A 27320-nucleotide genomic window follows, 5' to 3' on the forward strand; every position below is an offset into this window, starting at 1 on the left:
TTGGAAGTATAATGGGTCCTCTGGTCAGTGATCTAAGCCTGGAGCTGGATGGTTTCATCCACACGACAACATACTGTGCACTCTGCAGCTTAGAGATCAAAAGCCTCAAAATGACCCACATGCCTTCTTACTAATTCCAAGGGCACATCTGGAGGACAGAGGGCACACCTTTCTGTAGACTTTGACACTGCTCTGCTTTGTACAAGAAAAAGATGAAAGCAAACACCAGGAAGACCAAAACTATGTAAACAACTGCCTCACATGCAATCAAACACATATACAGAAACTTATGCTTGGTCACAATCACTCGAGGTCATCTTTTTTCATATTTTAAATTTTTATATTTCCATATTTAATTATACATAATAGTGGGATTTGATAAGGTCTTCTGATTATAACTATCCCAAAAAAGTGAAAATGTAATATCACTGAAAGGATTCTATGCTGGGAAATATAATATACATATTGAAAACATGAATGTGCAATTGAACTGATGATAATAACACAAACACCCATGTGACCACCATGTAGATGCAGAGAGCTTATTGGCAGCACCCCAGAAGCACCCTCCCAACCCTCTGGAGGTCACCACCATCTTGACTATTGTGGTAAACATTTCCTTGCTTATCATTGTAGTCTTATCATATTTACATATATCCCCAAACAATATAGTTTAGTTTTGCCTGTTTTGAATTTTTTATTAATTGATTTGAAATGCATGCATTTGTCAATTTTGTGTCTTGCTTTTTACTCAGCATTAAGCTAGAGCTGTAATATGCCAACTTTTAGATGACATTTTCTCCCCTTATTCATGTCTAGAAGTATCTCCTTGTGAATAACTTTCTTATGCTGAAGCTAATTTCTACCCATTCTTCCCTCTTGGAGGTGGAAAGAGAAGCCATTTATTTTTCTGAAGCTCACTGAAGTCCTCTCTTGGTCTTTCTTTCACCAGGATCAGTAATTACAGATTTCCTTCAACATTGCCTCATAGTTTTGATACTCTAATCCTTTAATAATCTTTCTACAAGAGAATCATATTGAATGGCTCCAGACATGAATTTCCTCACAAAGCAATCTTGGGGGAGGCCCTTTTGGAAATGTACTTCTCCAGAAAAAGGAAACCGGGATGCATTTCTACCATTATGGATTTTTCCAAAGCAAATGTAAAAATTGATGGTAATCAGTTCATAATAAATTATACTCTCTGAAATTCTCTGACATACATTAATAAGAAATATGCTTGCCTTTCAAAACTTAGTATCTCATACAGTCATTAATGCTATCTCCTGCTTGCCATATCTGTCATTGTCAGAGACAGGGTGGTCTCTGGAGTCTTCTTCATTCTATGAAAGGAGTACTGAAAATCAATAGTTTCTAGATTCCACTAAGACCCTTTTGCGTGTCTCCTGAGTTCACTTCCTCATCTCTATCACCAACCTCCTCTCAAGTGTCTTCTCATCTTTCTTCCCCATTTAAAAAAGAAAGACATGCCATGAATGAACCTTGACAACTATGCTACATGAAACAAGTCAGTCACAAAAAGTCAGATACAATAGGATTCCACTTCTATGACGTACTTAGACTAGTCAAATTTATAGAGATGGAAAATTGATTGGTGGTTGTCAGAAGGTGTGGGAGGGAAAAGTTGTCATTTTGTGTTTAATGGGTACAGGGTTTCAATTTGAGAAGATGAAAAAGTTCTAAAGATGTTGCTGGTAGTTTTACAAGAAAGTGAATGTACTTGATGCCACTGAACTATACACATAAATGGATTAAATGGCTAATTTTAAAAATTTTTATATTATGTATCTTTTACCTGACAAAATAATTAAAAATTAAAAGAAAGTGAATAAAATGTAGGAAGGAAGGAAGAAGGGAAACAAAATAAAGGGGGGAAGAAAGCATATTTCTCTGCTCTCTCCTCAAACCTCATTTCTCTTCTATTAAAATAATAAATGAATACACCACTAAACCGTACAATGATGAGTGTGGGTTCTGATTTGGCCTTAGATCCCTGAGGGCATGATCCTGTGAATATGGATAAATCGAAGTTGCATGAATTAATTCAAGGAAATAAAACAAAACTTGCAGAGACAGGTATTGCATTTTCATGTTTTTAAAATCTCTGCTTCCTCTTTCTTCACAATTAAACTAAAATCCAACCAATCTTCTTCTTCCCCCTCTTGAACGCAACTTTGATGTAGAGTCATTTCTTTAAGGATACAGTACATATACTTTTTTAACAGCCTCTCTTCAATTTTAGGAGTACAACTCTAGAAAACACTTTTTAAGCAGCCACATGTACATTGCTGAACTACTTCCCATTCTCTGGCTCTTAGCATGTATGTGGCAAACACAAGAGACAACAAACACATCAAGACATTTATAAAATAGAATATTTGGATGGTCAAAAAATGGAGTTCTGTGAGGAGGTAGCTTTTGGAACATATTTCAATAACTGACACCCTAAGTCTGCCAGTTTCTAAAGTCACTTTTAGGGAATAGCTGACAGTGTAAAAATCTAAATACAAAAATCAGACAAAATCATTCTAATAAAGACTGTTATTTATCTTAGTGGCTACAAATAATCTGGCAAACCTTTTGGGTTATAGTTATTTTGCATCCAAAACCGAGAAGTGAAACCCTTTGGCTCTAGGCAACAGATAGCAAAGATATTTGGTTACTTTGAGAACATATTGGTTTTAAATTAACAACTCCAAAATAAAAAAACTTGAGAGCTGGCAACTCATTCTAGAAACCACTATGTCCTCTGCCACGAATAAAGAACTTATCCTTAATATTAGTGAGAAGGTTGGTGCCCGTAGCATTGTGGAGAAGGGACAGCCTGGTGTTCTAGTTTCCTCCTTTGACTCCCTGCTCCTCCATAACTCTTCTAGGTACTGAATCCAGCTAGTGGCTTCAGGATCTTTTCCCCCAACACCCATCTCCTCTCTCTGCAATCAAATTCTGCTTTCTAAATCCAGTGTTGAGATTAAGTTAAAATAATTACTGAGAATTAAACTGCCACTTCCAAAGATAGATGAATGAATATATCAAGAAGCAAAGCTTACATGAAAAGGATGAAGCTGTAATAATGACAATTGCAGGTGTCAGGCAACTTGGCAGAGAACTGGGGATGACGGTGAGCAAGGTTGATCTGATGTCTCAATGGGTCTTGGAATCACAGGTCACAGGAAATCAAGGTAATCATCATCTCCTTTGCTTACTCACACAGAAATCAGGCCCTGGTTCAAGGGTAAGCCCTGCAACTAGGATGAAAACCCACTGAAGGACATTTAATAATCCTTTCCTTAAAATACCCTAGATGTGACTCTTATTTCAAGCTAAGTTGAAAACAGACTAAGTTGAGAACACTGATTTTATTTCAAACTATGTTGATTGCTTTTCCCTTTGAGAGTTTCATTTGTTTATCAGCAGAAATTCCTGGGCTAATTCCGAGAAATGCCATTCATTTCTCGCCAACAAGTCATGAACAATGGGCGGGATAGAGGGGGGAGCTCCCCACGGAGGGTCCTGATTTCTGGACATGACAGCCAGGGGCTTTGAATGTGCAAGATGGCAGAAGAGAGAGGCTTTGGGCGGGAGCCCTGGGAAAGCAGAAGAGGCAGACCAGATGGCACACTGTGCGCATGCTACTACAGGGTTGGTCCTGGGGAAATGCCACACAAGCAAAATGTGTTTCCAGGATGCCTATGCTCCCCATTATAACAACAGCATTATCATGTTGCTCACAGCCCTTTGCAGATTTCACAGGTCCGTCTATTCCAAGATATTACCCAGGACTGCTCTCTCACATCTCCTGACCTCCACTCTCCTGGGCCCTATTATTGTAGTACATTCTCCAGTGCAAGTGATTAGAATGAATGTGGTGCATGCTTTAAATGCATGGACTCACTGAAGATCAACAGAATCACAATTTTTAGCACAGGGCCTGAGAGTTAGCATTTTACCGAATTCCCCAAGGTTACCCTTGATCATGTTAAAATTTGAATAACACTAGTTTCAAGTCTTGTGCAAAAATGATCTGCTTCCCAAATGAACAGCTGCAAAGTAAGATACTGTGTGTACCAATAACTTATTGCTATGACATAAATAACTTCCGGGAATTGAATGACATAATGCAACACTTCCTAAGACACATTAAGGAATACTTATCCTACAAAGTGTTCTCTTAAAAAATGTGGCTGAATAAATTTGAAGAACACAGCATCCTACATATTTCTCTGGTAGATTCATAATATGTAATAATTAGTTAAAGCTCTGAGAAGTCCTGCATTAAAAGAAATCTGTTTGTTTCCCTAATTCAGAAACTCAAATTTATTTAACCATATAAATATTTTCCCTAGCAAACCCTAATACTATTCCATAAAATTACATTCCTCAAGGCAAACTTTGGGAAACACTATATAAATCCTGAAAAGTGATTATAAAGGTAAAGGTTTCTCTCATACGGAAAGCAAATGAAAGATTTATTCAGGACAAATGGGGGTCTCTTGGTATCCCTCTAGCAATGCTACCTTCTGCACCTTCATGAGGGACCAATGCTATTTAATATCCACTGAAAGAAATAGAGAAAAGTGAATAGTTCTGCTCTACTATAATGGAAGGTTACATTTTTCCCTAGAAGTCTTTGTTTTTAAATGACTCAGGACTTTAGCATGCTAACAGGAAATCACATTCTTTTTAATGCATTTTTATTGGTGCATTAGAATATAAATACTAGTGGGATTCATTATGCCATATTTATACATGCATGTGACATAATTTGATCAATCTAAATCACATTCTTTTAAAGAAATCAAGTTATAGAGTTTACTAGAGGCAAAGATGACCTCACCTGGCAGGAAGCAAGTTGACTATCACTTCCCTGGGAAAGGACACTTCACACTGAAGTATCCAAGGACTAAGTGTAGGAGAAAAAAATGGAAAAAAGGTATAAAGACAGTCAAAGCAGTCTAATAAAGCAGTTAGTATAGATATGGAGAGTGTAGTGATAAACAGTAAACATCTTCTTTGGCAAATCTCAACTATTAGTGTAAGAACAATGATAACAACAACATGATGACAGTAATGGAATAAAACTTCTGCTATCTAAAGATCAACATTCTAGGATCCTAAAGCTTTTAGTTAGCTTGGGATTCCAGAAAATACTTTTTTTAAAAAATGTAATCTTTTGCAGGCAAAGATGGCACCTGACTGATCATCTTGCATACTAAATCTAGGGTAGTCACCTTACTAAAAAGGATAGGTTATTTGACTGTTATTGTGTAAAAGTAATGGACCTTTTCAACATATTCCTGGAAGCAAGTGAATACAGAATTCATTAGAGAATAAGAGAAGAGAAAAGAAGGACCATCAGACACGGATAATGGCAACAGCAGCAAATCAGTAGCAGACATGATGATTGCAGACAGCCATCAAAGAGATGAACCAAAAGAAGATGGAATGGTAAATCAGTAAAACAGAAATTGTTCAATCAGTAAAAGAGAATTACCACATGGCCCAGAAATCCTACTCTTAGTTGTATTCCCAAAATTGAAAACATGCCACACAAAAACGTGTACACAAATGTTCATAGCCACATAAGTTACAGTAGCCAAAAGGCAGACACAACCCAAATAACCACCAACTGAAGAATGGATAAACAAGTGATATGACCGTGCAATGGAATACTATTCAGCCATAAAAAGTAATGAAGCCCTGGCATGTGCTACAGCACAGATAAGAGACTTGAAAACATTATGGTAAGTGAAAGAAGCCAGAAGCCAAAGACTGCCTACTGTATGATTCTATTTGTATTAAATACAGAAGAGGAAAATCTACAAGGAAAGAACATAGATTAGCAGCTGCCAGGAGCTGCGGGGGAGGGGAATGAGAAGGGACTGTGTAATGTGTACAGGGTTTCCTTTTGGAGTGGTGAAAAATTTCAGGAACTAAATTAGTGGTGGTGGTTGCACAACATTGTAAATGTTCTTAATGCCACTGAATTGTATACTTTTAAATGATAAATTTTATGTTATGTGTACTTTACCACAATAAAAAAAAACCCTCTTGAACTTTTGCCCTTGGAAAAAAGAAACTTGAGGAAGTAAAAAAGAAAAAAAGTCTCTCTCCTCGATTACTGTAACACTGGAATCGCAGACATAGCCATAAACCAACATCTCTTTTTTATATAACTGTATGGCATGGGAGGGCAGGGGAACAAAATGTTCAAGGTCACAGCAGAAAGTCCAAAAAACAGATACAGAATGGTCATGTGACTTAAAACAGCTATCTACCTCATCTTGTGTAGTCCGTTTCTGCTATACTATGAATTTGTACAATATAAAATTGTTCATATTTGTTTTAAATGAGAGAATGAGGTTAAGAATTGCCTATGTACATACATGATATTTCTCAGCAAATGAATATTCTGCATTACCAAATAACAGTAGCTAAATGCCAAATACACTAAGTCAATTGAAATCAGCAAGCCATAAAGAGATACAGTAAGTAATCTATCCTATTCCCATTCACTCTACTACATTCTTTTTATTGGTTGAGTTTGACAGCTTGCTATCTTCTCAGTGTATATTACATGATTCTCCCTTATATTGGTGCATTTTTCTCTTGTCTCTGTAAATCATCAGATTTAATCCTTCCTTACATCCCCTCCCTTCCATCCAATGTCACTATTTTAAAAGATGAACTCTATATTTCATATATTCTTTTATTTATTATACATGTAAGCTGTCTTTTCAAACTGTGCTAGTATTTTATTAGTATAGTTGTTTTGTTAGTACTCTGGTTACAAGCTTTCATAAGTTTTGAGTGGTTTTCTCCAATCTTGTTTTTTCCTTAAGCCCTGTTATTTTTCAGTGTATAATTTTGCAGAATGTGAGGGTTTTCTGAAATGCATATTGCATTGTGGCAGTAATGCCTATGTTTGATAGCTCACTCAACCCAAAAACTACTAAAAGAGAAATGACTTGGGGTTTCCAGCCTTTTCCTATGGGAACATGGTGCATTGCTGGAATTTAGAAGCCTGAGCTCACCCAAGGTACCTCTCTTGGCAAATCACACTGTCACTATCCCTATTAAAACCATATGACACAGCCAAACTTTTTCACACCTAACCATAAGGAAACATTGTGGATTAGGTCTCTGGTAACGAGATCAAATCAGTTATTTTGGCAATTTTATAACAGCTCTTTAATAACCCAGGAATGCTGGAATACCTCCAAGGGAACCCAAATTTATTAATTCTGAATAACAAATTCTCAGTGGAATGACCATAAAAAACCCTTAGATAATATTATTATTTAAGCTCCTGGTCAGTATAAAAATCTTTCTTTGGTGATAAAATTATATGTAAAAAACAAGGGAATGAAGTCGTCTGTTTCTCTCCACTTCCTCTTTAACACTTCATTCTACCAAAAGATAGGGAATCTCATTCTTATTTCTAATTATCAGTGACCACACAGACTCCTACTAAGAGATCAGGATGGATTTAACGATTTTCATGACTTGTGCAGTTTTTTAAAAAAATTGTGTGGGTGCATAATAATTATACATAATACTGGGATTCATTGTGGCATATTTGTACATGCACATTTTGACTTTTCCATTTAAAATGTTCCAGCCTCCATGTAGCACCAGCTTCTTTGGGCCCAGTAGAGCCCTGTGGTATGTGACCAAGACTTGACCTCTAACACAGAGACTTGGACAAGTGCTGCTGAAAAAATTCATTTGCTATTCATGGAAATCAGTATATATTTCTCTCTGGAAACTCTAGAAAAGTAGTCTGTATACTCTGATTTCCATGGTTTAGCCAGAGCTGCAGGGGACAACCTCAAGTACAGGTGAGATGCTTGGAAAATTCAAGGGCAAGGAGTTTAGAAAGTCAGAGCTATGGAAAACTGAAAAAAATGGAAATAGATGGCTCCTCTGTCTTTCCCAATGGAAAAATTCCTGCCTAAACATGGCAAGTAGGGCACCCCCAACAAGTTTGTCATTACCTACACGAATGTTCCTCCATATCATACTGCTTGCTATAGGACAGTAAGTAAAAGTAGTGCCTTATATGGGTCACTATCTGGTTTTCTTTTTGGATAGAAAACTTGTTCAGCATCTTGGTTTTAAATACTCCTTTTTTAAGTGAGGACATTTTCATTGCAGTGTCTTCTGTTAAATTAAGACAGAAAATGAGAGCCCCTTACTTTGACCAAATATTTCTGTGGCCCTGAAGGCATGAGTTTCTTCATGCCTAATATTTACTGGGGTGGAAGGAATACAGAGGAGTCATCATGTCCATTGCCCTGGCTCAATGCAGCGCTGTGCCAACACTATCTCAGAGTGTGGGTACATTTTATTTCTAGAAATAGTAAAGAGACTAAAATACTCTAGTTATTTATTGCAGAATTTAACAATTGTAGCCCAGAGGTTTTCCTTTATCAAACTCCATCCTTCTGTGTTATGGTTTAAACTCACTTGATTTTGCTTTATATTTAATAGAAAGAATAGCTAGTTGTATTCTGGTTCAACGTGGCAAAGATAGCACAGGAGAAAACTTTTCCAAATACAGAAAAGTCATAACATGTGAAGCTAAAAAAATGAATGAAACTTTAAAACTGAAAAATTATAGAACCAAAATAAAATTCTTTGTGGAATAAAATATAGGAAGAAAGATCAGCAGTTAAAGGGGTTCAAAGTCATATGGTCCATTGGCAACTAAGACTAGATACAGATAGTTGGTTCTAAACAGCTCTAGAGAACTACAGCCTGCAAGAGGCTTCCTATGTGAAGGTGGTGTGATGGCTTAGATCTTGAATGTTCCCCAAAGACCCATGTGTTCAAGGCTTGGTCATCATTCTATGACATTATTGGAAGGTCTTAGAACCTTCAGGATGTGAGGCCTAGTGAAAAAAGTTAGGTCACTGGGAGATTCCCTTTAAAAGGGGATATTCGGATCCCAGTCACTTTCTCTCTCACTTGTACACACTTTCTCTTTCTCTCTCTCTCTCTCTCTCTCTCTCTCTCTCTCTCTCTCTCTCTCTCTCTCTCTCCCCCCCCCCCCACCACTTCCAAGCTGCTATGAGGTGAGAAGTGTCCTTCAGTATGTGCTCCCCACCATGATATACAGACTATTCACTTGCCCAAAGGTAAAAGGGTCAGTCAACCATGAACTGAAATCTCTGAGACTATAAACTAAAATAAATCTTTCTTCTTGTAAATTTATTTTCTCAGAATTTTATCACCATGATAGAAAGCTGACTCATATAGTTGGTTATCAGATCGTACTTCTCACATGTAATAAGGGGCTGACATAGTTCTGCCCACCCAAAGTTGTTTCCTAAAGTACACTGATTGTTCAAGGTAGGCAGCTGTACCTGAGGTATCAGTCCAAGATCATCATTATTAACAACTAGCACTGCACAAGAAAACAGGCAGAAACAGATCATGTAGGTATGAGGAACTCAAGTTGGGACACTAATAAACCTGGTTTAGAGCTAAGTGAGTCACAAAATCACAAACAACCATTCCAGAAAGAAGGAAGGGTTTATGCAAGACACAACTCCCAAGGATAATGAGCTTTGAAACAAAAACTACAAAGCCAAGAAAAATTCAGAACTAAAAAGAGTTTCCGAGAAACCCAAAAAGAATCAGAATTTACATCTAAATAAATACAGATATTGGAATGATAAGAAGTGCACTTTATATGCATTAAAATATTTTAAAGAAATAAAAAAGAGAAAAAGATCCTCCCAAATAACATGAATTACAAAAGAGCAACCTGTAGATATTTTTTAAATAATTTGTAAATGTGGAGAAAAATGTATTTATTGAAGATAAAATAAGCAGAAAAAAAACCAGATGGACTAAATAGTTTACATGAAAAAATACATAAATTGGAGCATAGAGTTGAAGTAATATCATTAAGTCAAGTATACCAAGACAGAAAGAATAAAGGAAATATTAAGAGACTTAAGAGGACAAATTGAGATACAAAAACATAAAAAAATAACTTCGAGAATAAGAAAAAAGATGGAAGGTGAAAAGGAAAAATTCACCAAAATAATGACTAAAAATTAAAGAGGAAATTAAGTACTGTGGCTGAAAAAATAATATGTAGAGCAGGGTAAACAAACATAAATCACATATCTATACATCTCACTGTGTGCATCAAAGAAATAAAAAGAGAAAATACAAAAAACTAGAAGTGGAAAACAAAAGACATACCAAAAAGTATGATCAAATAGACTTTTATCCACAAACAAAGGAAGTCAAGAAACCATTTAATATCTTCTAAGTGCTGAGGGAAAATGAACATGCACCTATAATTTTATACCCAGTCCAATTATCATTCAAATATCAAAACATTTTTGCACATAAGGATTACAGAATTTTACCAATATTATTCCTAGAAAGATCCCGCATAGTTAATAAGAAGTAGAATGAACTGACAAAGAAGTGAGCTGCAAGAACAAGAAGGAAAATGAAAAGGAAAGCTTGTTTCTGTAATTTGTAATATGAGATTTTTAAGCCCTAATATGGTATTCAATTATTTCTGTTTCCTCTCCTTTGGGATTTAGGACCTCAATTTTTATGATTTTTATTGGTGCAATACAACTATACGTAATAATGACTTGATCATGATGTTTTTACACATGCACATAATATCATCTGAGCAATCTCATTTCTAGTACCTTCCCTTTCCTTTCCCTCCTCTCCCTCCCCAAACCTCTTCCTCTACTCTTCTGGTCTCACTTCTACTTTTTTAGTTGGTGCATCATAATTATACATAAAAGTAGGATTCACTGTGATATATCCATACATGCACATAGCATAATTCAATCTATTTAATTCCACAATTCCTATCCTTTCCTATTCCCTCCTCCTGATTTCCTTCCTTTACTGTACTGTTCTCCCTTCTGTTTTCATGATATCCCCCTTTTTATTTCCCATTTCTCTCTAGTTTCCACATATGAAAGAAAAAATTGAACCTTAAACTTTCTGAGTCTGGCTTATTTTACTTAGCATGATGTTCTCCATTTTCCTGCAAATGCCATAATTTCATTCTTCTTTATGACTGAGTAAAACTCCATTACGTATATATACCACATATTCTTTATCCATTCATCTGTTGACAGGCACATAGGCTGGTTCCATAACTTGGCTATTGTGAATTGCACTGCTATAAACACTGATTATTTTAACATGTTCTTTTTGTCTTCAAAAAACTGCTGGCCTATACTTTCCCTTTTTCTCAATACTTGCTTCCTGCCAGCTGCTTCCCAGGCAGTTGGAGTCAATGACAGCCATACTCTACTTTATGCTCTTCTAGGTTCTGTGCTTGGGCCATGCCATAGTGGTTTATAGATAGTTTCCTATGGTATTTGGGGATTTCTAGGAAAGAAAGCTTTGATAAAGCAATTAGATGGGCTGCCTGGCAGGTTAAAAAAACAACAACTTCAGAGTAGCCATTTTATCAGAAATATTACTCCCATTTAACAGAACCCCTCACACACCACACCCTTGTAATCCAGCTTAAGTGGAAACAAATAATCAGATACAAAAAATGGTCAGCCTCACATAAGAATTTATTCCAAAAAACAGTTTTCTGGTTGGTCATATGCCAAATCAATCTCTCATATCTTGAAGCATGTACTATCATCACTAATACTCAGAATGATAAACCTGTGACATGGTAAGATCTTTCCCATCTGTGGGAGAATTGCCTGTGTTCATCAGTGTATTCACCGATATAGGAAAGTATTCTTTATAAAGAAAGAGCAAAAACAATACCAACTTAGGGATACCAATAAAGCTATGGATCATCTCTAAAAGAATTTTCATCTGTCCATAACTACACCAAAACTGCCTTCAATTTTAAAGCATTCTCTGACTCCTTAAAATCTGCCCAGGAACCCAAAATCAAGAACTTCTGTCCTAGAGGGAAATAGAATTGACTTACAGGATGACAAGGCTTCTACTTCACAGATCCGAAGACTGTCACATAGATTTTCCTAGGATTGCTGTTGGGAGCACAGACATTCTCTGAATCATTCCATGCTTCCATGCCTTTGGTGTGGGAACCAGGCTCCAGTCAGACATGAACAGTGTCATTGAGGGAATCCCTGCCTCAGAAAAATACCCTAACCACAAATCGTGAAAGTAGTGGTCCTAATGGTCTCATGAAAAAATCTCTGCCTGGCTCCCCCCAGAGTTGCTCTTAACAGCATGTACATAATAACTGTGCAATGTGGAGGAGGTGACTATTCAACAGGCAGGCAGCTTTATACCGTCATAAACCTCACTGGCTCAGCTCCTTTGATTTATGAACAGCCCCTCATCATTTCAAAGCTATGCTTGGATGCAATTCCAGCACTAATTGCTGCAATGCTGCAACTCCCCTGGTGCCCGCTGCCCATGGCAGGAAGAGGCTGTTTATGACAGAAAATCTCTGAGCCACAATTCCCTTCCCCCAGTTGATATTCCCCTTCAAATGATTAAAAGCCCAATAAAAATTTGTTACTGGGTACCCAATAACTTATTAGAGCTTAGAATGTGTCCCGCTTGGGCTATAAACAGTATTTAGGGGCCAGTTTAGGCTGCCTAAAAGTGTCCTACTGTTATTTCTGTCTGGCAGTTTCCCTTCTGGGAAGCTTAAGGGAGATAGGTAGAACTGGGTGAAGAGGGAAGAAGGAGAACCACAGACAGGAATAGAAGAAGCAAAATGGTTTACCTGGACAGCGAGGGCAGCACAGATGAGGGATATGCACAGGAGAGAGGCAATGAAGATTTGGACATCTGACTCGGCTGCAAAGCACATTCCCATTCTGAAAGAAGGAGGCACCAAGAAAAAATAAATGTCTTTCAAAGGTCACTGGGATCGTGCCAGTTTGGAAAACAATCATGCAGGGACTCACCCAGACAGTGAATAACATTCCCAAGAAGCTGAATGCAATCAGCATTTTTTTTCCTTTCTCATCACTAGCACCTCTTCTGGGTTGGTTGATAGCTTACTGGCATGTTTTTCTAAGGCTGGGATTACTACTGCTCCAGTTTTTAAAGACTCCCATTAATTGTGGGAAGCTTCTTCTGGTCTGACTCTGGGCATTTTACCCTTCCCCAATTCTCTAGCTGCACGTCTTTTCCAAGATCCTACTCTGATTTCATAATCACCTGCCCACTGCCATTTAAGGGAAAGGATGATGAGCCATGGGTCCCTTCAGTGTTTACCCTCCCCTGGCAAGAAAGCATCCCCAACACATGGATTCTGGATTCTATGTGTAAGTCTGCCTTGGTCCAGTAGGCTGAGCAACAATTCTCATTTCCCCTTTCAGCCAGAATGTTTTCTGAGAACAAGCTAGAGTTAGGAATTGGGCTGATTAGCTAGTATGCCTGGGTGGGGCAACTGGGTCCTTGCCTGATTTACAATTACATGATCCCTAACTCTGACAGCTCTCAAACATTGCTAGAACAAAGAAAAGACTTTCAAAATACATTTCAGATTTACATTTCCCATCCATAATTCATTTGAAGCAAGGGCTACTTGTATCTGTCAGGCTGTTTTGGGGAAAAGGGTAGTGAAGAACATGGAGAAAGAGAAGATGCCTAGTGCATCAGCTTCTGGCATTGGGATCATATTAACATTTTCACTGTCTTGCAGACATCAAAGCTTTGGCCCCCAAGGGTTAGCTGTCTATCTCCAATGTGTTGGGTCAAGAATCTGACAAAATCATGCCAAACCAGGCAATTAATCAGTCCCCCAGTGCTCTATCTAATACATGCCCTATCCATTTAAAGAGGCAGGCTTCTTTTATACAAAGTGGAATCACTTTATCACAATCTATTTTCTTTTATAGTGTGCTCTCTATATTAAATTTTTGGAATGTTGCATTTGGAAACACCATGGAGGCTCCTTATGCACCACACTCCTCAGAGCCAGGTCATATCATCTGGAGGTGAGATCACCAAAGCACATCAGAAACCACACTTCCTGGCTGAGATCTAAACTTATCCTTAATGCTGTACACCAAATTGTGTTCTAGGGTTAATAGTTTAATACTAATAGTAATAGTAAAGAAAATAATAATCATAACTCCAATGATAATGATGATGACAATGATGGTAAGAGCAGTTATTGTTTCTTGGATGTTTATCATGACCAAACACTGCTTTAAGTGATTTAAATGAATTAGTGATTGTAATCCTCCAAATATATTTAATCCTTGAAATATATAATATCTATGAAATAGATAATATCACTATCTCGTTTTAAAGAAGAGGAAGCTGAAGGAATCTCAGAGAGGCTAGGTAACTTGTTCAATATAACATGGCTCATAGGTGGCAGAGCCAGGGTCAGAAACTTTATCTGTCTTAATCTAGAACCCCATTGCCTCTTATATCTCCTGATGTTACTTGAAGCTTAAGTTTCTGCATGTTCAAAATTGTTTAAATGGTGAAAGGATCAGGCTTGGAAAGCCCAAAGTTCTGTTAAATGGAAAAAAAAATCAAGCTTGCAAGTGAGTGTTCCTGCTCTAGCTGGGCAAGTGGGAGGAATTTCATTCCTTAAACAAGTATCACATAATAGAAATGAGAGAATGGTCTTGAAATTTTTTCCTATATGATCAGAATTCTCAATCCTTAAGGTCTAGTGCAAAGCTTCCTTTCCCAATTTGCTTAATGCACTGGTCCTCCAAGGGTGATTTTGCTCCTCAGGAAATTTGACTATGTCTAGAGACATTTTTGGTTATCATAACTGGGCTTTTGCTATTGTCATTTAGTGGGTACAGGACAGAGGTGCTGCTAAATATCCTACAAAGCACAAGACATGCCCCCACCACAAAAATATCTATCCATAAATGTGAAAAGTGCAGAAGTTGAAATTCCCTGGCCTAATATGATGGTAGAAGCTTATTCAGAAAGATAGACCATGGCTGTGGTCTTGAGTCAAGACCATTGGAGAGAAGATGAAACTACCTGCTTCACTTATGGCAAAAATGGTAGTTAAGCTATTCAAATGCTTGTTTAAGTGATATATAGGAGCAAAGACCAAAGCAAGAGAATTCTAATCCTCACAAGATACAGGCCAAGGTACCACAACCTGTCTTAATTAAAGTTATTAGTTGAGACTACATAAAATATACTCCCATTGAACCCGTATATAATATGTCCCAATCTCCTCTTTTAAGGCAAGGCTCAGTTATGTCTTACACTCTAGGCACTATATTGACCTTTTTCCCCACTACCAAGCTCTTCTGTCTTCTACCACCATGCTCTATGTCATTAGTCTAAAAGACCATAGGGTACCTGTCTATAGTAAATATTCAAAGATTCCATACAAATCAAGCCAAAAAGCAGTAGAGAAAAAAAACAGATGTTTACTTTTCCTTGCAATCTGCTTCATTTATTTTTCCTTTTTCTTTCCCTTTTTTTTTGGGGGGGGGGACTGGTGATTGAATTCAAGGGTACTTTACCACTGAGCTACATCCCCAGCCCCCATTTTTAAAAATTTGATAGTAAGTTACTCAGGGCCTCACTAATATGCTGAGACTGACCTTAAACTTGGGATCATCCTGCCTCAGCCTCCCAAGCAAACAACACTGTGCTTGGCTGCTTCTTAATTTGGTTAATCCTTTATCACCCACACTGCCTGGCCATCTGAGCATTGCTGCAGAACAAAAGGGGAAATTGCATGTCATGTGGGATTGTACCTCTGAGCAGATGCAGTTCACGCAGTAAACCAACCCATAAGGTTCCAGATAAGGATGCCATTTCTCACCCACTCTGTACTTTTTGTCTTGAAACATACAATATGTCTCTGAATCTGTGAGAAAGGAGATGGAGAAAATTCCTGTTAATAAACATGAACAAAGTCACAAAATCTAAAGTCAATCATATATCCATCCATTACAGTAAACATAAATCCAAGAAAAGCATATCAAGTATCAATAGAACCGTACCACTGGTTTTGTGTTTTATTAAATCCTCACAATGACCCATAAGGTAAATATTACCAATAACCTTCCTTTTATAGATGAAGGTAATCAGGAAGCATATAATCAGTAACTGAGAGGAGACTCAAACCCAGATTTGTCTGAGAGTCTTAAATCTTAACTACTGTTCTGTTATGATTATTAAAAAAGGAAGCATATCATGTGTCTTTTTTTTGAAAAGTTTATATTCCCTTGCTTTGGGAAATGCAGGTTAATATCTGAAATGTGGATGTATGAGAACATTCTAAGAGCTGCTTAGTGGTAGTGTAGAAGCTGTGGATTACACAATTTGTGTTAGGTCTCTATAAATGGCTTTGGCCACACATGTTAACATCATCCAATCATTTAACAAGTATTTGAGCACTTATAGTTTGCCAAGCACTGTGCTAAGTGCCAGGGATAAAACAATGAACAAAATTTTTATAGACAGTTCCTCCTCCCATTCAACTTACAGACCTCCTTTTGTATGAAGAACTCCCAATTAACTCAAACCACACACTTCCCTTTGTGGGAATAAAAATTTGGATAGCCACAGCTTATCTTGTAGTATACCACACTTGAGCTCATACCATGTTACTTGTCTTATTTTACATGGTTTATTTCTCCATCAGAGTCCTCAAAAGTAGGCATCATGCATTCTTTACTCTCTATCCACCACATGGCCTTGCACACTATGGCTAGTAAATGTAAATAATTGACACCTGATTAGTAAACTGAATTTCCAAATCAAGTGGTTTATCCTCTAACCCTATCCTCTTCTATCTTCTAATTTCCATGAAACAAGGTCAAAATAAACCAATAATACTCTTCTTGTAGGAAACATATTACTTTTCCTCACTTCAGAACATATTTCTTTGATTATTGAAATCAAAATAGTAAAGAAAAAGACACATAGGCAAGAAACTGGGAGAAGATATTTTCAAAAACAATAAACAAGGTAGTATTGGAACATTTTTAATCATTCAAATTAATAAAAGAACAACAAACTCAACAGAAAAATGATTTAAGAACATGAACTGGCAATTCATGGAATAAGAAATGGGAACAAAGAATAACATGAACAAATGTTAAACCTCTCTAATAATCAAATGAAAACAATACTGAGATAAATGCTCCATACCATTTATTGATTTAAAGACCTTTCATAAATCTTTCCGACTACCCACAAAATGAAATTTACTTTTCAAAGTTGTATTTCCATTTTCTTCATAACCTAAGGATCCCAAAGACAACAAAGGAGAAAAAAGAGGGGAGCAGAAGGATCACAAGTTGGAGGCCTGGGCAACTTAGCAAGACCCTGCCTCAAAATAAAACAAAAAGGGTTGAGGACATAGTTCAGCGGTAGAACACTTACGGTTTCAATGTCAATATGTATGTTTCTATTGATGAATCTACACTGACCCATAATTATCACTGAGAGTCCATAGTTTATATTACAGTTTACTCTTACTACTACACATTCAATGGTTTTAGATAAATATATAATGTCATTATTCATCATTACAATATCATACAAAGTAATTTCACCACCCTAAAAATCCTTTGTTCTTTGTCTATGCATTCATTCTTTCTCTAAACCCTGTCAACCACTGAACACTTCATCATTGCCACAATTGAGCATCTTCCAGACTGTCATGTAGTGTATGTACCACTTTTAGATTGGCTTCTTTTACTCAGTAATACACATTTACATTTCCTGTATGTTTTTCATGGCTTAAATAGTTCATTTCTTTTTAGCACTGAATAATATTCCACTGCCTGGATTTACCAGTTTATTTATCCATTCACTCACTGAAGGACATCTTGGTTGCAACCAAGTTCTGCCAATTATCAATAAAATTGCTAGAAACGTATGTGTACAGGTTTTTGTATAGATACAAGTTTTCAACTCTTTTGGGTAAATACCAAAAACTCTAATTGCTAGACAGCATAGTAAGTGTATGTTTAGTTTTGTAAGAAACTGCCAAAATGTCAACCAAAGTGACTGAACCATTTGGCATTCCCATCAAAAATAAGTGAGATTTTCTGTTGCTCCACACCTTTATCAGCATTTGGTATTGTTAGTATTTTGAATTTTGGCCATTCTAAATAGGTATGTAGTGGTATGTCATTTTAATCTGTATTTCCCTGATGATGTGTACATGGTGTACAGTATGCTTTTCATGTTTGTTTGTCATCTATATATGCATTCTTTGGTATAGTGTCTGTTAAGGCCTTTGCCTATTTTTTTCCAAATGGTTTATTTGCTTTTATTATTGAGTTTTAAGTGGTGTTTTATATATATATATATTATTTTATATATATATATATAAACTTATATATATATATATATTAGTAAGAGTCTTTTATCATATGTCATTTGCGAACATTTTCTTCCAGTCTGTGGTTTGTCTTTTAATTCTATTGAGGTCTTTTACAGAGCAGAAAAATTTAATTACAATGAATTTCAGTTTATCAATTCTTTCTTTTATGAATTGTTCATGTGGTGTTGTATCTAAAAATCCACTGCCAAACCCAAGGTCACCTACATTTTCTCCTATGTTATCCTCCTAGGAGTTTTGTTGCTTTGCACTTTACATTTTGAAATTTTTGTGAAGGGTCTAAGGTTTTTTTACCTTTATTTTATGTATATATTTTTATGTGGTTCTGAGGATTGAACCCAGTGCCTCACACGTGCTAGGCAAGTACTCCACCACTAAGCATAACCCCAGCCCCGGGTGTTTTATTTCTAATTTTATGTATTTACTTTTGGATGCAGACATATACTTGTTCCAGAAACATCTATCAAAAAGACTGTCCTTGCTCCACTGCATTGTTTTTACTCCTTTTTTGAGGATCAGTTGATGATGTGTATGTATATTATGAGCTCTCCAATTCTGTTCTATTGGCCTATATGTCTATTCTTTTGCCATTATCACATAGTTGTGATTACTTTACCTTAATACTGTATACATCCTTGTATATCAAGCTCTGTGTACAATGATGTTTTTAATAAAAATTCTTAGAAGCAGATTTCTTAAGTCAAAGATTTTGACGGCTTTCAAATTCATGATCTACATTACCACACTGTCTTCCATAAAAGCTATGCTAATTTACCTTCCCATTAACAGTGACCAAAGATAGATATTTTCAGTGCTTAAAACTTTTGACAATTTCATATGGAAAATGGAACAAATATTTCTTTTTACTAGCAAGGTTGAATATATATTAATTTATCAAAATTTTTATTCCACCCCTTATATTACCATTTTGTTATTAACATAACATATTACCATGTTATTATATTAACATCTTATGCTAATCTATATTTCCTAAGAGTATGTGCTCAAAACCATTAATTAATTAATTAAAGAACATAAAAAACTAAAGAATACTTCTTAGGCAGAACTTGTGCATTTCTCAGCTAAGATTGAGCAATACAACTTTCTTATGTAGACACAAATTAGACTTCTATTCCACAATATTAGAGTAAGAGTAAGAAATAGTTTAAATATTTTAACAATCTCAGCATCTTGAACTGATGAGAGATGGTCAGGATTTTCCCAAGACTAATGTTTAATTGTGGCATCTTTCCCTACCTCAGAGAGAGAAGAGTGACAGTTTCTATCAATAAATTTAATGTCTTATTGAAAAATACTGAAGTTATTTGTATTTCACATATACAACTTATTTTGGCATTTCAGAAAGAATCTAAGTATACTTGGAAGCAAATCCATGAAGGAGGGTCTTTCAAATGGCATTATTAGGCTAGCATAAATAGTAATAACTTCACAAGTCTGGAACCACTAAAACTTGAATGGGAGTAAATTAGAAGTATTTTGTAGGATTTAATTCACATTGCAAAGTAAGACAGAACCTGTACATTATGCATTTGTTTCTGTATTATTAATTTTCTTGCTTAAATTACCACACTCAGGTTGACATCAGATCTATCTATTTAAAATATGAAATTGGATGAGCTTTGCTATCAGGTATATGATCTGCATGATTGGATGACCCATCCCTTTTTACTTGAAGAAATCGGATAACAGAAGATAAATACTTCTGGAAGACTAAGCAATTGCTAAAATAAAATACGCTGTAAAATGTGGGTTTCATGTGCATTTGTACATTTTTAAAACACTCATTCAACTTGTTAAAGATTTTAACATGTAGGAAAGTCTGATCCCCAAAAGACAGCATATACTGATGCCACAAGGCAGGTATTCTTTATTACTTATAAAGAAGTTGCTCTTTCTTCTCTGAAATATCTTTAAAGCAAATTATTTCACTGACACTATTAAATGAGTCACTTTAATATGTCTGAGCACAGCATTATTCATGAAAAACAGGGATCACCCAAGTAACTGATTTCAACCAATATGTGCAGTTTTCCCCAAAATTCTCAGCCAAAAAGGAATATTGTTAGACAAAGTGCAAAAACTGAGTGATATAAATTTTCCTCCTCCAAATTTGACTCAAAAACCAGGAGATAAATGATAAGTGTAAAAAGCAGAGGAAGAAATAGGTCCTGAAAAATAGAGCCCAATGAAAATGATGATCATAATAATAACAACAAAAAGTACTAATATTCATGGAGCACTTTCTAGGAGCCAGGCTCTGTTCTAAGGGCTTTACATATATTAATTCACTAAATTCTCACAATAATTCTACAGTGTTAGTCCCATTAGCTCCATTTTACAGATATGAAATCAGAGACATAGAGATTTGGAAACCTGCCTAAGTTGACATGATGAGTCAAATATGGAACTGGCATTCAAGTCTAAATAATCTGGCTTTAGAACCAATGATTATGGTCATTATATAATTGTGTTTCTCCTGCTATGTAGTTGGTAAGATACAGGGCACACATTTTTAGAACTTGAGAAAGGTTTCCATTCATTCTTATCTAATCTTTTTTCAAATTACCCTTACACTCCACTTTTGACACATAGTTTTCATCACCTTTCAAAGAACTGATGTTGTTTGTAGTGAAGGCAAGTTATACTCAAGATAGACTATATCAAATGGTACAGATAGTAGAGATTTATTTTGTATTTTTGTATCTATAGCAGTGGCAAAGCATAAAATACATGCTTATGATCTAAAGGGGTTTGAAATCTTGTTAAGATGACAAGATTTCCCAGTTAAAATTTTGTTTCATTCATTTTAAAATAAATGGCACTTTCCTCATGTGCTACATGGCATTTATTCCACATATTATAGTACTTTTCAAACTATGCTTCTTAAGGGTGCAAACATCTTCCTCAAACACTAAATGCTGATAGAAAGCTGTTTCTAATACAACATAGTGGTTTTTCATCAAGTACATTGGTCTTACTATCTCCATGGTATGGGATTTGTCCACTCTTGCCACAGAGAAAAATCCACAGCTCCTTCAAGGAGCAAATTTAGGAACTAGATGAAAACAGGGAGCTGAATATCAACATCATTTGTGTTATTAAACAATGCTTCTGCAATTTCTAACAATGATATTTTTCAAGCACATGACAATTGTAAGCACCATAATCTTCAAAACATGGTTTAGCATGGTTGTACAAAATGGAGTGGTTAGTACAATTTTACTGATTTCTCCATGAACATACCAGATAATATCAATTTTCAAAATTTATGATAAAGTCAATTTCAACACATACTTTTAAGTTTGAACTTTTAAAATGTGTTTGGCTCCAGTTAGAAGAGAATTTAATGAGTTATATAGTATAACCAACCACTCCTAAAGTCCCAGTATGTCATCTTGGATAAGTTGCACAGATGAGATGATTTCATTGAGACAAAAATGTCTCATCAACTTCTAGAAGACATGAGGAAGAAAAGTGATGTGATTACTTGTCAATATGTGAGAGATACCAACTGGAGAATACATGACTTTCTATTAAATAATGGTTATCTGAGAGTAGAATTTGATCCCAAAGAATTCCAACTGTATGTGAAATGCACCTTCAACCTGCATCATCATAGTTATTTTTCAAATGGCTCAGCTGGCATTTAATTAGAAGTGGAAATCCCTGCTATTTTAGTGGCCCCTGTTAAGAGGAACAAGAATTCCAAAAAGTAATAGCAAAAGGGACGAGGTCATTTTACTACCAATGTTTTATCCAATCATTACTTCTCATCTCCCAAGATTAGGTCAAAAGGCCAATAACCCCATCACCACTCCAAAAGCAAGAAAACATTCCATGAGCTGTTTTGATAAGAGCTATTACTGTAGACACACCATCATGTCAGTATTACAATAATATTTATTCTATTATAACACATATGGTCAGTGGAGAAGGAGAGATGAATCTTTGCTGTTCATTATATGAGTGAATACACCAAGTAAACAAATTTCTTCTTTTTTTCAGGGGTTTAACCCAGGGGAACTTAACCACTGAGCCACATCCCCAGCCCTTTTTATTTTATTTTGAGACAGGGTCTTGCTAAGTTGCTTAGGGTCTCACTAAGTTGCTGAGGCTGCCTTTAAACTTGTCATCCTCCTGCCTCAAAATCCTGAGCAACTGGGAAAAAAATTCTTTTTTAATTATTTATTTCTGAAAATGTTCCTAGAGCAGTGAAGAAAACCAAAGACATAAATACTTCTTTTCTGTTTATCAGAATTAAAGCAGGATGTAGGAAGGGCAATATATAGTAATTACATAATTTTTTTTCTTATTTCTCCAGCATGGACTTTCTCAAGTTGAAGACTATCAATTCCCTCAGGTCTTTAAGACTTCAATTCCAGGCTGTGGAAACCACAGAAAAGGGAAAGCCAGAAAGAAGTCAAATTCTTCATTCTATAAATACAGCTGATTCCCTCATCCTGGACTTATCTTATTCCTACTCACAGGATCATTTGCTCCAAATTATATATATGTATATTCATGAACATACTATTGAGTGTACTATTCACAGTATGGGTCTCCTGTTATTTGTCTTGGGGCTATTCAGTTTTTTGCTAACAGGTGGGCAAAGTCAATGAGAAGAAAAGGGCTTATAATTCAGAGGTTTGACAGTCAAGCAAGGTGACACCATTTGCTAAGATGAAAACTGAAGATTTCCATGAAATTCCAATTCATTGTGACCTTCTATCTCTGATTGGTATGGAAAACTGATAGTTGATGGTGTTCTCATTAATCTTTTTTCTAAGGACATGGGGAGATCCTTTCATAGAAATATTACTTGGCTGATGTAACCTGACCTGAATATTTTTTCTAGCTAAGATAATCTCTTTCATGTCTTATGGCATAGGATTTTGGGCAAAAAAATACAAGTTCCTGTTCAAAGATAAAACCAAATGTTCTTCCTGTTGGCCGCCTCAGCTCCACAAGTCTCAGTTAAAGGGACACTTTCCATTTGGTCAGGAATAGTTCTTTCTCTTTGGTCAAGAATACAAGGTGGATTCTTAAACTTTTTACAACAGAATCAAATTTACATCCCATTCAAATGTAAGCCCTAATTTTCATTTTAGATAGCATGGGACATTTCTTCAATATCAGTGCATTCTGGAGACTCCAATTGTGAATAGACATAATAAACCCTGATCTAAACTGGTTAAGAGATTGCTTAATTTTGTAAAATAATATATATATATATATATATATATATATATATATCTGAGCTTAGAAAAAAGCATGCACACCAAATAACTATGGTTGAGATTACTGTTGATTTTTGTTTTCCTTACAGCTTTATGTATTTTCTGCATGTTTAACAATCAGCATCTATTTTAAAATCAGAAAAAATATCATGTAATATAAAGGTTGCTTAGGGCATCTGGTAGGATAGTTGACAATTCAGTGCAGTAACATATTAAACATCCATCTGTTTAAGAGTTCTATGTTTCTATCTTTTCAATTAACTAAGGTCACTCAAAGGTAAAGGACCAGAGTTACATTCCCTACCACTTATAGGAAGATGTTTATTAAGTTATAATTTAATGTTTACACTCTTCTTTCACTGAGGGCTAATAAAGAAATACAAAATAGATAATTCTCTCTTCTATGAAAACCAAGATTACACATGATCTTCTTGTACTACCAGAATGTGCTTTATTCAAACATCTCATAATCAATACTGCTTAAGTGGTAGATGAGAGGTGGGAATAGTCTGTAGCTGAATCTGCAAGTTTTCCAACAAGCCTGAAATTTCTATTTTTATTCTTTCAGGAGGAATAAGCCAAATTCACAGTGCAAATGCTATAATCTACTAAACCACAATGCTAAATACATCTATTCTTTCTGTTTTCTTCAGATGACCTCTGTTTTATTTCATCTTTAAAATCATTATTTTCCACTTAGTCTTTCATCTCTAACCTGTATTTAACCTTTTTTAGAAACAACCAGGCTATAAATCTTAAATAAATAAAATTATCTTTGCAATGACCCTGTGGTAATATTTAAAGTCCAGGTGGTTTGCTCCAAGTACCCAAAACCAGGGCCTTGGTATCCCTTGCTCGCCACCCTAGTCCCTATTTTCTTTTCCCTTAGTTCTCAGTCAAGGAATCAAGAATTCTTCTCAGTTTATAAGCAAAGAATTTTTACTTCAAAGGACACAAATGACTCAACCAATACCACACAGCAAGCAACAGGGGACTGACCAAAAATCAGGTATCTTGACTTTAAGCATACTCTTCCTTCCATTAAACTACTAGGGACATTCCAATCCTACTGAGAAGTCAAGGAAATCTAAGAAGTATGGATATAAAGGTACATATTTTAACCTTCCTCAAACTTTCCTTTGCTTAGATTCCTAAGGATCCTGAATATTTTCAGTCCTAGTCTCAGTCTTTTACCTCCCAATATTATACTGCCTCTTTTAGGAATTCCTGCTATAAAGTTCTTTATTCATTCACTTGGAACATCTCTAATGTATTAAGTAGCTACCATGTGTAAGAGACTGGGCTTCTGTTCAAGAGAATGAATTGGCTTCCTCAAAGAATTGCTAGAGGCAAATTGGTGTAGTAAACAGAACACTGAATTTGGAGACCTGGGTTTCGGTTCTGACTCTGGCTACAACTTACTCTCCATCCCTATATAGTCATTTGACCTCATTTGGTTTCAAATTTTCATTTTAAAATTAAAGTTCTAATATCATTTGGCTTGTCAGAGAGTTGCTCTAATAGCTACCATTATTAAAAGCTAACTATGAAGGCTGGGGGTTGTAGCTCAGAGGTAGAGAGCTTGCCTAGTATGGTGAGGCACTAGGTTTGATCCTCAGCACCACATAAAAATAAATAAATAAAATAAAGGTCCACTAACAACCAAAAAAAAATATTTTTAAAAGCTAACTATGAGCTCTCTCTTCCTGGCTTTCACTCTCCTCTGTCCTCCTCACTCTTGGGCGCTCTCGCTCGCTCTCTCTCTCTCTCTCTCTCTCCTCTCTCTCTCTCTCTCTCAACCTGCAGGGAGACACTTTGCCTGTCTGCTTAATAAAATCTCTTGTGTGGAAAAAAAAAACCTAACTATGAGCCAGGCACTGTGCAAAAGCACTTGGTATACACAATTTCATTTATTCTTCAAATGACCATGATGATGATCATTATGCTATTGCTTCCCCTGTATACTGAAAAGAAAACTACTGCTGGAGTGGATAAGTAACATTCCCAAGGTACATAAGGCAGTTATGGAGCTGGGAGCTGAACCTAGGCTAACTGCAGAACCTCCACACCAAACCCCATTATACTCTCCCAAAATAAAATAATAATTTAAAAATGTACTTTAAAAAACATGAAACTATCTAATTTTAAGGTATAATTTCTTTCTTCTACTTCCAACTACTTAACTTCTAAGATGTGAATTGGTATACTCTTTTGCTTGCTTCTTATTATTCTCTGAAAATCACCTCAAATGTCCAAGGAGAACCTGGAAAACTCATGCCTTTCTGGCTGGCTTTCACAACAAAGACAGAGAGGTTCTGGTGGCCTCTGTAAGATGACGATTCAGGTATCTCATGCTTTCTAAGTAGCTTCTTCCTTCTCTTCAATCTTTTGTTGGCCTTCCTTTCCTGAGAAGTCCAGAGATCCACTTTAAGCCAATTATGGATGTCAGAAACTTTTCTCTGAGAAGAAAAATGAATGAGAACCAGGTCCCTTGAAGATCCAATCAACTCACCTTATAAAGCAGGGATGGACTCCATGAAATAGATACATGAACAATTTCTCTCTTGAGAATCTTTGCCAGACTTGGTACAGGCTGGCCCATTAGAATACATAATAGAATATTCTTAATAATTCAATTCTTCAACCTCACTTTGATCAATAGTCATTACCTAAGTTAGATCTGCCAAAAGGGACAAACTCTTCAGCCCATTTGTCCCCTATTTGCATGAATATTATGCTGTGAATGTTACGCTCCTTTGAGCTTCAAAAGAACTTCCTGGCCTCATTGATTACAACTTTAACAACAGAACATAATGAAGTAACAGAAAGATCTTTTCCTGGCTAAAGAACTCAAACCTTGCTGGGGGTGGACAATAACAAACTTTTACATAAGCAACAAATGGCTCATTCATCCACTGAAATGCACTATCAGTATTTCCTGATCTCGGAAGCCTGTCTTCTCTCTTATGAAAACAACTGTAACTGTGGCTAATTAGCTAGCAGCAAGTGGCAGCACAAACCTTCATCATTTCTTATCAAAGAGCTTTCCTCAATAAAGTATTTTTTTTCCAGCCTTTGTCATATTTCTACAGCAACTGAGAGACCATCTTTCACCATAAGGCATTCCCCCATATCCATTGCAATGCCCCAAATAGGAGAACAAACAGACCACAGACCCCCTCCAAGTCCTAGAAGCTTATATTCAAACCAGTCCCAGAAAAAAACTTTGGCTTCCTTGAGCAAAATGGAATGAAGCAACAAGGAGAGATGTGAAGGTTTATTGTCCTATGTTTACACATTTCTTAAAGTTTTCCCAGTTACTTTTTAAATTTAAAAATAAACCACCTTGATCTTCATCAACTCACATATCAACTACGGCGTCTCTAGAACTGGACAGTAAAAATATGAGAAATGTGATATCCTTTACTTTAAAAGACTTTTCCCTGTTGAAAAAGCCATACTTGCCAACTGTGGAAACTTTGGAATAGATAGAAGCAGCACAAAGAAGAACAAAAATAACAGTCATAAACTTAACATCCAGAGACTTTAAAAAAACAGTTCCTATTGCATACCATACATGAATATAAATTTCAAATGGAATAGAGAAATATGGATAAACTCCCAAATTTTGGCAGAAGAATAAGAAAATATAAGAGTATAGGGTGGGAAAAACCTTCTTAGAAATAAGAAATCCAGCAGCCATACAGGACATGAATGACAGATCTGAATACATAAATTTT

The 27320-nt window shown here is 36.0% G+C and overlaps 1 protein-coding gene across 5 annotated transcripts in view; it reads right to left on the bottom strand.

The window, feature by feature from the left end:
• The window catches only part of Chrdl1 (chordin like 1), a 106949-nt gene that overhangs the window by 72539 nt on the left and 7090 nt on the right, over positions 1-27320 (bottom strand). For all 5 annotated transcript variants that reach the window (XM_047536885.1, XM_047536886.1, XM_047536884.1 and 2 more), the window contains exons 3-4: positions 15720-15832; positions 12746-12839 (exon numbers count right to left, since the gene is read on the bottom strand). In XM_047536885.1, the coding sequence (XP_047392841.1) occupies positions 12746-12839; positions 15720-15832 (207 nt within the window). The remainder of the gene's footprint in view (positions 1-12745; positions 12840-15719; positions 15833-27320) is intronic.

Source organism: Sciurus carolinensis, chromosome X (genome assembly GCF_902686445.1).
Source record: "Sciurus carolinensis chromosome X, mSciCar1.2, whole genome shotgun sequence".
Classification (NCBI taxonomy): Eukaryota; Metazoa; Chordata; class Mammalia; order Rodentia; family Sciuridae; genus Sciurus; species Sciurus carolinensis.